At 34.0% G+C, this 16,128-nt stretch overlaps 1 protein-coding gene across 1 annotated transcript; it reads right to left on the bottom strand.

Annotated features, from left to right (window-relative positions):
* Positions 1 to 603: 603 nt before the first annotated feature.
* LOC109092273 (ral guanine nucleotide dissociation stimulator-like 1) lies at positions 604 to 14,938 on the bottom strand. Its single transcript, XM_042757757.1, has 17 exons — positions 14,548 to 14,938; positions 10,599 to 10,888; positions 8,791 to 8,835; positions 8,382 to 8,551; positions 8,141 to 8,283; positions 7,812 to 8,060; positions 7,445 to 7,548; positions 7,255 to 7,339; positions 6,185 to 6,262; positions 5,159 to 5,245; positions 5,013 to 5,045; positions 4,772 to 4,893; positions 4,491 to 4,586; positions 4,235 to 4,370; positions 2,864 to 3,136; positions 2,599 to 2,713; positions 604 to 2,023 (listed from the first exon to the last, which is right to left on the bottom strand). Exons 1-17 carry the CDS (start codon positions 14,569 to 14,571, stop codon positions 1,875 to 1,877), a joined length of 2,199 nt encoding a protein of 732 aa, XP_042613691.1. The 5' UTR covers positions 14,572 to 14,938; the 3' UTR covers positions 604 to 1,874.
* Between the last annotated feature and the right edge of the window lie 1,190 nt (positions 14,939 to 16,128).

The following is a 16,128-nucleotide window of genomic DNA, read 5'->3' on the forward strand; positions in this document are numbered from 1 at the left end:
GCTCTAAATACTGTTTACAGACAAAAAAGCCACATAAGGGCCTTCTAAAATACAGCAGATCTGACCCCATCAGCTCCTTTTTTTTCAAAGGCTGCTCTGGTGCTACTTTGCTTATGTGTTGATTAAATTCAGCATCAGAATAGCCCTATACTTTGCCACTGTGATGACGTTTTATATATATATATATATATATATATATATATATATATATATATATATATATATATATATATATATATATATATATATATATATATATACATACATATATATATATATATATATATATATATATATATATATATATATATATATATATATATATATATATATATATTTCCATTCATAATGTCAAGCTTCTTTATTTAGAGTTTCATATTTAAGTATTATAAAGATAGCATTAGATACATTTGAAGACCTTATTTCTATTTGAAATTATATTTAAAAAAATAAAAATAAATAATAATATAAAAGATAGCTAATAGAACTTCTGAAATGTAGTTTTAACTTGTATAATCCCAATGACCATAAATATAAACCACAACAGAAACATATTTTAAGCAATCAAAAAGTGATTTATTATTTTAAATCAAAGAATGCAAAATAGACAACTCTAAGTGCCAAATTAACTTTTTAATGACACAAAGACAGACACACATTTCAGTGAGGAATTGTGGCTTTCTGTGCAAGCAGTAAAAGTGTGCCTTTAATGCTGACACAGGCCCCTTCCATTTGGCAAAAAACACTTACTGTAGCTTCCAAGACACACTACACCTGCACCATTATTTATCAGCAAAACGTTTCATGGACCAAGCACTTACATTTCACATACTTCAGCAGCTAACTTACTTTAACTTTCACAAAACACATACACAGTCGGTGAGATTCATCTATTGCACCCAGTGCTCAGTTCTCTGAATTGCATTTGCTCAGAAATTCACAAGATATCCAATATGGATGAGTTACTTTATTTGACACTACTAGAAAAACAACGGAACATATTCAACTTGAGAAAAAAAAAAGTGTTAAAGAACTGCAAGCATCCTTCATTAGGAAAAAGGCACAAATGCCAAAAGTCTTTTTCAAAAGTTTTAGAGGAGAAACAGCTTTGAGATTATTGCACATAAATGCAGCTAAAAAAGAAAGAGCTGAAAGGAACAACACAAAAAGACAAAAAACAAAACGAGATTAATGTGCACATATATAAGTTAAATTAAATACTCTAAAACTGAAATGCATCAAAATATTAAATATTGCAATTAAAATAATGTGAACTTTTTGAAAATTATATTAAAACTAAATAAAATATATTATATCAAAATTATTATGTCACTTAGAAAACAACATAAATATACATTTCTATTCACTTTTTACCTATCGCTGAATATTAGCTACATAAAAGCTTGTATTTGTAGGTCACATTTAAAACAAATGTGTTCATCCAAATACAAACAAATGTACAAACAACTCAGGTATCACGTGTGTGACCCCTCCTTTCAAAGCAAAACCTCTGAATAAACCGGCAGTAGATGTGGCCATTTATTGCAACTTCCCTAGGTCCTTATTTCAGACCCTCTGAGTCATTCTTTCTCCAGTTTTAACTGGTTTTAAATCAGAACTGTTGTTTTGGCAGCTGTAGAAAGCTACGGTTTCCATGTTATTAGTCAATGACACATTACTGGGTGAGATGATGTCAGAGATTGTGACTCCAGTGTGTTTCATAGCTCAATGATGCATCCATCAGTCTGTTTTTAAATTTATCAGAGCTTCGACATCCAGTAGTCACCAGCTTATCACAGTTGTCCATGTGGTTATATAGTCTTTGTTGACTTTTAAAACAAGTTTTTCCGTATTATGTGGTCATCACGGTGCTGTTACTTGCGGGACCTCAAAACTGCTCCAGGACTCCAGGATGATCCAGGAGCTCTGCAGAGATTTTTGTAACGCTGGCGAAGCACAAAGTCAAAGTTGGCAGTGGTGCACATGGCATAGAACACGTTGGCTTTGTCTGGGATCAGCAACTCTGATATAAAAAATGACAGTGACACAGTGCTAAATACATTACTGTAGTTTTAAAAAAGCATATGCGATACATAAGTCAAAAACTTAGACACACTGAACTTATGTACCTCATGATCATAAAAACCTTGTGCTTACACCTAAACACCTAAAATTAGTGTTATTATCATTAAATAAATAAATAAATAAATAAAATTTTTTTTTGGTATTTTAAATAAAGCTAAATTAAAATATAATGTTAATATATATATATATATATATATATATATATATAATTATATATATATATATATATATATATATATATATATATATATATATATATATATATAAAACTAAAAAAAAAAAACTAAGTAAAATAAAGTGAAGTTGAAGTATTAAAATGACTAAAACTTATATATTTATATATATAAAAATATAAAAAAAATAAAAAATACAAAAAAAAAAAAAAAAAAAAAAAAATATAATTAAAAATAAAAAAATACTGTAACAGTATATAAATAAAAAAAAAAAATAACACTTGAAATTAATTTGTGTTTTGGAGTTTTTTACGGTCATACACAGAATCCAGAAGCTCACCTTTGTCATTAGAAACCAGTTGTGTGAGACTAAAATCCTGGCAGTTCATCTCTTCCAAGTTGTGTTTCTCCAGAGCTCTCTGAATCACCTGAGCTGTCTTGTCCTGACTGGTTATCTAAAAATAAAGAGATGATAAAGTTTCAAGACTTTAAATTTGCTGGAGTTGACAGCTGAGTAGAAAGCCACAGACTCATTGCCACTAGAAAGATGTAAAATGAAAAAATAAAAGATGAAGCATGAACACCAAATATTAAAACCGACTTACCAAAATACTTTTATAAACATTTCCGTTGTTGCCAAATTCCACACTGACTCTGACGATACAAGAATCGGCGACCTGCTTGTTGTACATGGGATGTTTGAGAGAAGGAGAGGATGATGAAGATGATGGAGATGATGCTGATGAAGTTGGCGAGGGGCTGTCAGGGTTCAGGGCAGACAGATCCGCCTGTAGGCATCTTCGAAAAGAGCTGGGCGGAGTCGGAGAAGAGGAGGTGGGTGTGTCTACTGAGGTGTCCTGACAGGATACAGATGGTGACTGTGAATGAAGAAATGGAGAAAGACTATTTACCTCAACAAACCTAATTATCTGTAAGAAGTCTGTTAAGAGCATAGCACAGGTTTTTAAGTGGCAACTGACCATATGAAGTGTATCAGATAGCTTAATCTTTCCTAAGTATATTTATTATGAGAGTTCAGCAACTCAGACTGCAAGCGATAAATACTTTGGTAAATGATGTGTGGAAAGTAAAACATCACAGACTGGCGGTATTGTTATCTAATACACTGTGTTCTGAAGCTCTGTGTTGATAGTGCAAACATGAACTACTTTGTGACTGCAAGGTTGAGGTGAAACAAACAAGTCACAAACAACTGAACTGTTTTTACTTACCTAAAGGCCTCGGTATGAACAAACAGTCAATATAGGTTTTGAGACAATATTAGACCTGTCAGATTTAGGCCTACTGATTTAGTACAAATAATTCCAAATAAATAAATGCAATATAAAGTAACATTTAATTAAAGCTCCTGCCCTGCATGCACTGAAAGACACTGAAAACACAGCAAGACGTCATGCAACAGCTAAAGACATCCGTCTGACGCATGTGTACATCAGTGTTATTTTAGTATTATTTATATACTAATAAAGTATTTATTAATCATTTTTAATTAACTTTAATTTTTATATTGTTTATATTTTTAGTTTGAGTTTTTCAGTATTTTAGTTTTAGGACTTAAAAGTACTTTTTAATGCTTTGATACAAAAACATGAACAAATGAAGTTTGTGGAGTTCTTCATCAAAAAAAAAAAAAAAAAAAAAAAAAAAAAAACATTACAAAAAAAAATTGTTGCTTTAATTTCAATTACCAAAAAACTATTTTTAAAATGCTGAATCTGAGAACGAAGTCTGTATACATCTACATCAGACATATTGACAAAATCAAATGGATTGCAGACTGGACTTTGGAAACCGGATTTTCAACAATATGGAAATAAAACCATAAATATACTGAATTTTTGGTAATTTTTTGCTTTATATAATGTTATGTCTAAATATAATGTTGTAGCATATAATATTTATATGAAGTAGTAAATAACAAAAAAGTCTGCAGCTCCGGTCTGCAGTTTTGTTACCTGTACTTTGAATCTAAGGGGTGAGAGGTTGGGGATGCTGAGATCTTCCATATCTGAACCACTGGAGCCAGAGGATGATACACTGATCTGATCAGCAAAAGTCTTCTTTGAGAAGTTCTCACTGCCAGACAGCAATCTGCAGTGAGCAGAAGAGAAACATATGTCACAGAAGAACAAGTTAGCAAAATGTCTTTTACTTTTAGAATAGTCTGGGACCACAAATTGAGATGAAACCGCATCTCAAAAAAACACTCACGAGGTCAGTTTCTTGGTGATGAGCCGGTGGCTCCAGGTGTTGGGAGAGCTGGGACAGGGGTCAACTGGTGGCTCCAGTTCTCTTGACAACTCATAGCTAATGAGAAAGAAAGACTGACAGTTGTTATCTAAATATCTGAGATGCTGATCTTCTGAATTACCCAAAGTACCACTGCCATGAATTCATCTAATTTCGTCATTTCTTTTCATCTCAACCAACATTGTTAGCAGGAAATTGATAAAACTGAATATAATCATCAAAATGTGCAAGAAGTGCCTCACCTCTTCTGATCAGAAAGAGGTATGCTGCTGTTGATCCAGGAAATGATGCGAGGATGTGACTGGAGATTGTACTGAGCACATGACGCTTGCATCTGCCTGATCTGAGACAGAATCTCAAACTCCTGAACACAGAAAGTAATGGAGAAACAAGTCAGCACTCTTGACACACTAGCATTTGGTCTAAAACCTAGTGAGCTTCTTTTCATTGAAACAATATGAAGGCTACAGTGATTGTACTTACCTTTCTGCGTTTCTCAAAGTTGATCAGACCCCCCTGTGAGCAGAAAAAAGAGAGTTTATCATTTAAACAAAGAAACGTCAGTGTGGGAACTGAAAAAAAAACTGCTATGTATACGACTTGAATTAAGGTCAGAAAAAAATCCTAACCTCTACATTATCACTTAGCGCTGTGTCCAACATAGTGAGAACGGTCAGATAAGTGCCCAGGTACGGCACCTCACCACTGGAGGGGGTCTGTCAGAAAGACAAACTTGTCAGGCAAAAAAACAGTAACAGTTTGGGGTCGGTTGAGATTTTTGAATGTTTTCGTCTCATATGCTCACCAAGGCTGCATTTACATGCTAAAAGAAATACAGTAAAATCAGTAATATTGAGAGATATTATTACAATTTAAAATAACCGTTCTCTACTTTATTATATTTTTAAATGTAATTTGTTCATGTGATGGCAAAGCTGAATTTTCAGCATCCGTTACTCAAGTCTTCCAAAAATATATGCCAATGCGGTGCTCAAGAAACATTTCTTATTATGAATCTTGTTTCTTATTATTGTCAGTATTTGTGGAAATGTGAGTTTTTTCATGATTTTTTTGATACATTGAAAAGAACAGCATTATTTTGAAATAGAATAATTTAAAAGTTTTTATTATCACTTTTGCTCAATATAATGCACCCTTGCTGAATAAAAGTATTCATTTCTTTCAAAAAATTTTAATGAGTTTTGAACAGAAATATATTTCAACAAAAACAAAATCCACACACATACTTCAATTAAAAGCTTCCTCTTTTAAGCAAACACATCTTTTCCAAAAAAGCTAAAAGTGTCTCAGTTAGAGGAACATTCTGTTGATGCATCTTTATTGGTGATACAAGCAACTCCGTCATACTGTGTCATCTAGCATTATGGTAATACCCTTTTGGGTCTTTTAATAAATGAGTTGTCAGATTCAGATTTAGATAGATTTTCATATGGAAAATGAAATTACTTGAGTCAAACTAGACCAGCAAGCAAATGAGCCAGTGCAAGATGCATACTTCCCAAAAAGGGCAGTTATTTCCCAGAAACAACAGCTTAATAATAATGTTAGAAGCAACTTATGACAACAGCCTTAAATAAGACAAATGTACTACTTTTAGCAGGGCCACAATTATGAAAAATACTAGTGAATCTTACCATGTGCTTAGATGCAGGACTGAGTCTGGGAGACTTTGAAGCGGTGTGAGTGTCTGCATCAGCTGCCTGGTTGCCTTCCTAAATGCAAACAGAGAAACTGATTTAGATAAACATATGATTGAATACAGAGTATTAGAAACAACTGGCCTAGAGAAACATTTACATAAATCCCTTTAGAAAACATTCAAAATCAATCTCCCACACCCAAAGTAATGCCACAATTCAAGACAAGTACAATTACTTAACAGAACATGATACAGATTGAGGTCAAAGAGGAGTGGGAGAGACTATTATGAGCCAGCATAGATAAAAACAATGAATGTTTTGTTGTAATACACTTGATACTAAACACTGCAGAACATTACGGGATGTTGTGCCTACATAATGGTTTCCTTGCCAACAAGATGATTCATAACCTCAGCCCTACTGATTTACTCTTTGTATGTGAGCTAAAGTGAAATAGGGTGTAGAAAATATTGAGTGTTGCCTGGTAGCGTCTTTAAAGATAGTAAAAAGGACATAAAAGCAGCCATGGGATGAGATGATGTCATGATCTTATCAGTGATTCAACTCTGCTTTCAGCTCTTACACATAATGTTAAATCATTAGAGGCATCTGTTTGCACATTGCAGACCAAAGTGTTAGATATTGATGGAATTTTTTAAAGAAAAAATTCTTTTATTAAGCAAGGAGGTCTTAAATTGATCGAAAGTGATAGTAAAGACATTTATAATGTTATAAAGTTGCATTGTTTCTATTTCAGATAAATGCTTTTCTTTTGAACTTTCTATTAATCAAAGTAACATGAAAAAATTATCATTGCATTATAACATTTACTAAATTACATTTTGAAATATATTCAAATCAACAACATTTTAAATTGTAATAATATTTCATAATCATACTGTATTTTTGTTTACATAAGTGCAGCCTTAGTGAGCATGAGAGACTTCTATCAAAAACATTAAAATAACTTATTGACCCCAAACTTGAATAAAAGTGTACATGTAAAATTTTAGATTAGAATAGACAACAGGTTTAAAACATGCAGGCAAATCTGTGAAACATACTTCGACAAGGATCTCTCGATTGACCAGCACACAGTTCTCATCAGGAAATGTGTCACACAGGAGATTGAAGGCAGCCATACTTTCCCTGAAATTACATATGTTATCCATTTAAATTTTAATATCATGTGTTGTGCAAAATTGCCAATGAACAGGTTTAGCAACTATTCATGTCAGGATCAGAAAACACTACCTGCTGATTGCTGCCCAGGTTTTCTTTAGGCGGTAAACAGCATTAGACTGAAGAGCAGATAAGATGGCTCTCAGAGAGGAGAAGTTTTTCAACTGACGGCACTCCTGTAATCCAAATAATAATAATAATAATAAAAAAAAAAAACATAATGCCTTGGGCTTAAGAAGAGGAAAGAAATATTAACTTCACAAATTCACACTGGATCAAATATGTAACAACACAAAGTGATAAGGATCTCTTTAAACATCTGTGCCATTAAAACTGATAAAGTAGTTAGACATAAACTTATTTTAATTATCTTAATTTGCTCAGAATCAAATTTGCATTCACATACTTGCCTATAGTATGTTTCGGGCCTTATACACACCTGAGCGACAGAGATCCACTTCTCAATAATCTTTGCCCTGTGTGTAGGGCCGCTACGAGTGCAGGACGGGGAACCGGGAGGGGATGTGGAAGGAGAGCACAGCAGAGAGCTGATAACACAGTTAGTGACGGTATTAAACTGGGCAATGGTGGCACGAACCGTGGGCGCAAGATTCCGATTCTCTTTCTTGTCCCTTTGAGACCAAATGCAGCCAAGGCAGTGAAATGGAACCACTTTGACAAAGAGTTCCTGAGAAAGAAATGGAAGCTGATAAATATAAGTAGGCCATAAATAAAAACCAGCTTCAGTATGTTAATCTTGACACCTACAGCATCTAATAGTGTGAGCTGCTCAGCAATGTCTCGTGCAGGGAAGCCCAGTACATCCCTCATCTCTTTTATGTCCTGTCTGTCCATGGTGTCCTCAGTTGTCTGATTCTCTACAGCAGCTGTGCTGGCTTCTGCTGATGTACCTGTGTGTTTGTCTGTTATTTAGCGTTGTTTTTTATTTTTTTATTTTTTTTTTGGTGCGTGTGCATAAAAACTAAATTAACCATATTTCAAGACTTGCCTTCAGTCTGAAATTTTCTGAGAAGAGCATCGGCTTGATGAACAAGACGTCTGAAACAAAGGCGATGACGCAGATGAACACAGAGCAGCCGAAGAGCCTGGTGATCTGGAGAGTCCCGAAGGTCCTCTTGATACTCGTCTAACCACAGACGGATCAGACAGGGCAGAGAACTGCACACACACACACACATATGCATTGTTTGGGACTAATTAATGAAGCTCTTGGAATTAGAATGAATAATCAAGATGAATAACCAGTTTCACTTTACTATTAATAGATGATGATTGCACTAGACAACCAGTTTCAATTTAAAGTTTATTATAAAACAATATTTGACCACAGAATATCACAATTGACCAATCAGAATCACATATTCCAGGACATTCCTAGATGTGTTAATTCAACTCACCTTCTTAAACAGACACTGTTGTCCAGATTGGTGACCATGTCCTCTCTACATAGACAAATACATAAGTTTAAATTGAATATTCAAAACATTCCTTAAACCATTCAAAAGAAGTTTAAGGATTATGAACATTGTAACAGTTTCTGACACAAATGTGTAACAAGTGATCTTTCGAGGCCTATTACCTTTATTTATGCTTAAACAAAACACAAAGGACTCTCACGGTTCAACAAAAGCTCCTCTGATGTGAGACAAGTCAAGTGAAACCTGTTCTACAATGTAAGGTGTTCTCATCCATTCCACTGCATCACTGATTTACATAATGTGATAATGGACTGTCAAAACCATAGGAAAAAAAGATGTCTCCTGGAAATACTCTACCTCATACTGAATTTAGAAACTTGGGCTTCCCCCCTCATTTGATTATTCACAATCATTGAGCCTCATAGAATGTATGTAGTGTAAATTCCCTCATATTTAAATACATGTGGGATAGCTGTGAAATCAATGACTTTATGAAGGTACCTCCAAAGGAAACAGGTCTGCAATGCACATAACATCATGTCTAATGTGCTAAGAGATTCAGAATTTATCATTTTTATTCCTTCCACCAACGGATAAGGCACATGTTTGTGGTATAATCACCAGATGAAGGTATGATGGAATGGTATGGAAACATTATATTCAGAGGTACCTTGGTGCCATCCTTCCTCTGTTCAAGTTTTGGAAACAGCCCATATCAGTTATAACTGTCACTGATGCACAATAAATACATGACTAGATACAGTTATTATATGTGACCCTGAAACCAGTCATAAGAGTCAATTGAATCGAAATTGAGATTTATACGTCATCTGAAAGCTGAATAACTTTCCATTGATGTATGGATTGTTAGGATAGGACAATATTTGGCCGAGATATAACTATTTGAAAATCTGGAATCTGAGGGTGCAAAAAATCCAAATACTGAGAAAATTGCCTTTAAAATTATCCAAATTAAGTTCTTAGCAATGCATATTACTAAACATAAATTGAGTCTTAATGTATTTACAGTAGGAAATTTACAAAATATCTTCATGGAACATGATCTTTACTTAATATCCTAATGATTTTTGGCATAAAAGAAAAATCTATAATTTTGACCCATACAATTTATTTTTGGCTATTGCTACAAATATACCACAGCGCCTTAATACTGGTTTTATGGTCCAGGGTCACATATAAAACATTTTGGTTCATTCCTTACAATTGTAATTGTATTTTTGTACTTTTTGGTTCTTTTTGGAGCATGACTGTTCATTTTTACTGTATGAAAAACAGAGGCTTAAACATTCTGTCAGAATATATATGTATGCTCACCAAGGCTGCATTTATTTGATCAAACATACAGTAAAAATTGTCACAATGTAAAATATTATTACAACTTAGAACATATTTTAAAATGTAATTTATTCCTGTGAAACAAAGCTGAATTTTCAGCATCCTTACACCAGTCTTTATTGTAACATGATCCTTCAGAAATCCTTCTAACATGCTGATTTGGTGCTTAATATTTTTGTGGAAACCATGATAAAAAATTTTCAGGATTCCCTGATGAGAACATTCTGATAGGACATGCAGAATAACAGCATTTATTAGCTAGAGATCCTTTGTAACATTATAAATGTCTTTACTAACACTTTTGATAATTTTTATGCATCCTTGTTGAATACAAGTATTAGTTTACTTAAAAACTTTACTAAACCTAACAATGTCCCTATAACCCTCTGAGGCAGCAATTAAATTAACACTAACTGAGCATTTGTGCTAACCTTTGAAAAAGGAGTTCTATGAGAGCATTTGTGCAGGTAAAGGCTCTGTAGGTGGAGAGAAAGATTTGCATGTAGTCTGGGTCAGGGCACTCCGGGTTCACCAATTCTGTGACAAGACGCTCCAGAGTGGCTGCTTTAAGCCTGCGGACCTTCAGTGTGCGATACTGCATGAAGCCGAAGGCAGATGAGTTCTCAGCGGCATCAGGTGTGGGCTGGATGGGTTCTCGGTGAAGAGTGACCCCATAAATGGCACCGTCTTCCACCTCCTCTCCCCACTCCTGCACTGGGTCCTATACATCATCAGGCAACACATGTTGAATTTGCAGCCGACAAATGGAAAAATATGCACATATTGAACCTACTGTAAAACTTGATATGATGCCTATTGCAGCACTATTAAACAAACACAGTGCCATCAAAATTCTATTTTGCAGTGCTGATTTTACCACAGCAGTTCATGAGATTTTAGAAAAACATAAATTGGGGAACGGCAGTGGACTTGCAGTGGATTTGGCTTCTGCAGTGAGCTCCACTGAAATATAGGTCTTCAACTTCCAAAACACACACACACACACACACACAAAAACAATACCTGCAAGGCACTGACTGACCTAACATTTCACTTGTCCAGGAAGAAATATACAAAACAGGAGTTCTTTGCAAAATACAGGCAAATTGTTATCCAAATTATAAGTCAGGAGGAGTGAATAATTTTATCTCCATTGGCTTAAGAAGACAATACATTGTACATTACATTTACGTTCTTAGCAGATGTTTTTCAACAAAATCATGTACAATACAGAGTTCAAATCATGTTATAAGCAAATAAACCAAACATTTTTACAGTACTAAAAATAATAACACTGCTGTTTAATGATGCCCACACAAGAAGACCTTTCATTTTCATTTTTAGGAAAGAAGAGAAATCATTTAAGCTCTTTCATGGTGGAAAACCATAACTAGCTGACACCAAAAATACTCATTACTTTCTTTACAAAAATCCTCTTTGGTGGTAAAATGAAGCTATGGTTATTTGCATAGCAAATATCATACCCACAATGAATAACAGCTGTGGGCGAATAAAAAAAAAAACCCTGATGATTTTAAACAAAGACAGACTGTGTAACACACTGGAGTAAATTAAGTCCAGTGTCTTCTCTACCAGGGAAAACACAGTTGTTGTTGTTGAACTGGTTGTTGACTAATTCAGATGTGACCAATATTAGATGAGCTCATAACAACTGGCTTGAGGGCATGTTAGCATAATAGTGTCATCTATTACTGATTCTTGAACACGGGATGTCCTAGAATGTTTTAAAACAAAGTTTACTTGATTGTTTTTAAATAAAAAAAGATAAATAGTTATAAAATCACCTATCCTCATAACATAACTTAATACTTAAAAAAATAAAGTAAACAAATACTTTATTATTTTGTATTGTGTATTATTTTTAAAAAAATAATACACAACCATTCAGAAGCTTGAGGTCAGTTTTTTTTCAAATAAATTAATACTTTTATTCACCAAGGATGCATTACATTGATCAAAGGGTGACATTTATAATGTTACAAAATTTTTGTTTCTAATAAATGCTGTTCTTTTGAACTTTCTGTTTATCAAAGAACCATGAAAAAAAAATTCAGCAAAAATATTAGGCTGTGGCTATTAACAGTAAGTGAAAATAACATTTTTTTAGTGATAGTCGCTATTTACACTAAGTGCAAATAGCATTAGATGCTGTTTACACTAAGTGAAAATAAAAATTTAGCGATGGATGCTATTTACACTAAATGAAAATAGCATTTTTTTTTCCATAGATGTTATTTACACTAAGTGCAAATAGCAGCATTTTTTAGTGATATGCTTTTTACACTAAGCACAAATAGCTATAGATTCTATTTACGCTATGTCAAAATAGCAGGATTTTCTGCTATTTATACTACTTATTGCAAATAGTGGCAACTATCTGCACCTCAGTATTGTAAAGCAGTATGCAATAACTTATTGAGTGTAAATTTAAATTTTAATTCAAATTATTATATAGATGCCACCTTATTGGGACAATAAAGCCCTCCCTACACCTACCCTAACCCTACCCGATACTTTATTTTCAACTTTTTGATTATTTCCTTCATTTTCATTGAAAATAAATGCTTTTCTTATATGATTTGAAATTTGAAAAGGGAGAAAAAGTTCAACCAAAAGGCAGATTTGACCAAAATGAACCCGGGTTGATCGCGTCAAAATGAGTATGATCCACTTTTTACCATCTGCACCACTGAAGCAGTTTTTTGTAATTTTGACTAGCAGAATCCCACGTTGATGGGCGGAGCTACTGTCAACAAGACGGGCTATTTGCACTTAGTGTAAATAGACACTGCGAATATTAAAGGTGCTGTATGTAGGATTGACACCAAGTGGTTGAACTAGGTATTGCAGTCCAAATTCAAAATATTGTAGAGGGTTTTTTTCACCCGGCTCCTCCTCCCCAGTCTTGACACACACGCAGGTTGCCAGATTGATGACACCAACAGGAACAAGCGCAGTTGACAATTAATTAAATGAAATACGCTGTGTTTTCCGCCATCTGGCAACCCGGGGTGCCGAAATACAATTGGGTAAACTGGCAGTGGTCAGGTTTCACAAACGGCCAGGAACGCACATTTTCAAAGGAGAATAACTGACTGTAGCATTGTTTTTCAGATAAATACGTATGCTAACTTGGCATGTTTCTTAAATATCTGCAAACATATTATGGTATTTTTATGCTTTAGTAGAGTCAAAAACTTACATACAGCACCTTTAAAAAGCACTATTTCAGGATCGATAATAGGAATAAATTTACTATTTAAAATATACAGTATTAGAATAGAGAGCAGTTGTTATAAACTGTAATAATATTTAACAACATTGCGGTTGTACTGTATTCAAAAAACATCTGTACAAAAAACATCTTTAAGCATAACAAAAACTTACTGACTCCTAACTTTTAAATACTCTTGTATATTAACTCATATTAACTAAGAAAAATAATTTTGTATTATTAAAGAAACACTTCTAATATAAATAAATATAAATATGCCCTGTATGTCAACCCCAACACTTTTTTAAATTAAGATAATTTAGATAATTTCCCTTATTTTAAGTGGGACCTATTACTATAGCAACACCAGAAAATATGCTGCTGTATTACACGTGTAAAATATGTAAGCTGTCAAGTCTATCACTGCTGTGCTCTGTTTTGTTCTAAACCTCAAGAATCACTGCACTGTTCCAAAAGCTCAATAAACATCACAGAATATAAGCTACATAATATGCAAACCACACATTTAGAAAGGGTTGCGCTTCCAAGTAGACCAAGGGCAGTCTATTCCTCTAACAATTCAATTGCTGTGAAAATCATAAGTGCATTCTTCCTAGAAACTCCAGTGAAGCAAAACAGAGAGCGTTCCAAGCCAAAGCTGTGCCATGGAACAAAACACAGGGAATGATGGGGGAAGGGGAAGCTGAAACTATCACAGGTCAGCTGTGAAACAGGACACTAAATATATTCAATCTCCAGGTGGGTCTGAGAACAAACACAAAATCGGTTCTATTGTGAGACTCCCGAGGGAAAACTGAAGCGCACCGCACCCTAGCCTGAGCACGCATTACATACAACACAAACGCGTTCCTAAAGCCACTGTCACGTCGAATTGTAAAAACATTGAGGTTCTGTGACAGTACTGAGATGTCCGGAAAAGAAAGAACAGGATATACTGCATTTTCTCTGGGATTAAAGTGAAGAGAAACACTAACGCGCCGCGCGACACAATGTACAACAACAAATCGCGTTTCCAGACCTGATGATACAAAGTTACTTTTCTCAAGTCATTCTAATTTCTAAACTAGTATTAAACAGAATTAATGTCCTTGATGAAAATAGCCCTAATCAAGTAAGCGACTTACCATTGTGAACTCCCATTTTGCCATGTTTTCAGCTCTTTATTTCTTCAGCCGTATGATCAAGCAAGCCTTTCGACTTTCCATTAGCGCAGCAAACAAACAAAAAAAAAAAAAAAGAACGTAACTTTTTTTCTTAGTCAGCTAGTGTCAAACTTGACTGTCATGTCTAGAGAGCTGGTGGAAATGGATAGCTTTGCGAAGTGAAGTTTAGTTAGTTCCAGTGAAGATAAACTCAACTTACTGTACGTTTCATACAGTACTACCATTATTGTCATCAAATATATTATGCTTTAAAGGAAAATGAAATCCGTGACCGAAGAAAATGATTATATTTACGGTTATGTCTGTGTTTTAGCTGTCTATACAGCACAGCGCACCTGTCAAGCGCTTTAAACTGCAGAGGGTTGGACAAGTACGTCTAGTATGACGTACGGGGCGCGCTTATGAATATTAATTACGTTGCGTGGAACGCCTCTGGTAGTTTACCAAGCAATTTCTCGTTGCTAAATTAATATTCATGACCTAAGCCTTAGGTGTAGTAGGATTCATAATGTCAAGTGTGGAAGTATGGAAATCCACATTACTTCATTTTAAATTGAAAATTAAGATTATGATTTAAATATTTTATTTTACCATGTAATTCTGAGATTTCTTGGTATGAGAATTTGAGCAAAATACAAGATAGAGACTCGGGGGAATTAAACTAGATGTATACAAATTAAGCAGCATCTAATTTATAAACAACTAATTAAACCATACAATGCATGGGTGTCAAACTCAATTCCTGGAGGGCCGCAGTCCTGCAGAGTTTAGTTCCAACCCTGCTCCAACACACATACCATGTAGTTTTCAAATAAACCTAAATGATTAGATTAGCTGGATCAGATGTGTTTAATTAGGGTTATATCTAAACTGTGCAGGGCTGTGGCCCTCCAGGAACTGAGTTTGACACCCTTGATTTACAGTTTTTACCCCAGAGAGCTCTCAGAGACACTGCTACATAACAATAGGTGACACACACTACTGAACTCTTATTGAGAGACCACAACCATCATGATAAAAGTATTTATGTATATCCACTAACAGTACCACTCATTACTAAGGCAGAGGTCACATGCTAATGTGTGTGCATTCACACACTTCAACAAACATCACTTATACTTCATTTTAAATTTAAAAAATAAATTCAATTACTTCATTACACCATCAAATTCACTGATGCAACAAACTCCACATATAAAATATAAAACACACATTATATTTATATATGAAAAAAAACACAAACTAATAATAAAAAAAAAAAAAACAAAGAACATTTTTGGGTCAGTAAGATTTTAATGAATGATTAATGTTTTTCAAGACATTTATTTGATCAAAATACAGTAACACAGTAATATTGTGAAATATTATTACAATTTAAAATAACTTTTCTATGTGAATATATTTCAAATGTAACTTATTCCTATGATGCAGAATTGAATTTTCAGCTTCATTACTCCAGGCTCCAGTGTCACATGATCCGTCAGAGATAATTCTTATATTCCAATTTGCTTAAAAAAAAAAAAAAAAAAAAACATTTCTTAC

This window comes from Cyprinus carpio, chromosome A6, assembly GCF_018340385.1.
Source record: "Cyprinus carpio isolate SPL01 chromosome A6, ASM1834038v1, whole genome shotgun sequence".
Taxonomy (NCBI): domain Eukaryota; kingdom Metazoa; phylum Chordata; class Actinopteri; order Cypriniformes; family Cyprinidae; genus Cyprinus; species Cyprinus carpio.

What these genes read in the sequence shown, in the direction of transcription:
- LOC109092273 (XM_042757757.1), bottom strand. Translation starts at nt 14,571, where the DNA reads ATGGCAAAATGGGAGTTCACAATG. An exon ending in AACAGTGTCTGTTTAAGAAG is followed by an intron (nt 8,552 to 8,790) that starts GTGAGTTGAATT and finishes GTGTGTGTGCAG; the next exon opens with TTCTCTGCCCTGTCTGATCC. An exon ending in ATCACCAAGAAACTGACCTC is followed by an intron (nt 4,371 to 4,490) that starts GTGAGTGTTTTT and finishes TGCTCACTGCAG; the next exon opens with ATTGCTGTCTGGCAGTGAGA.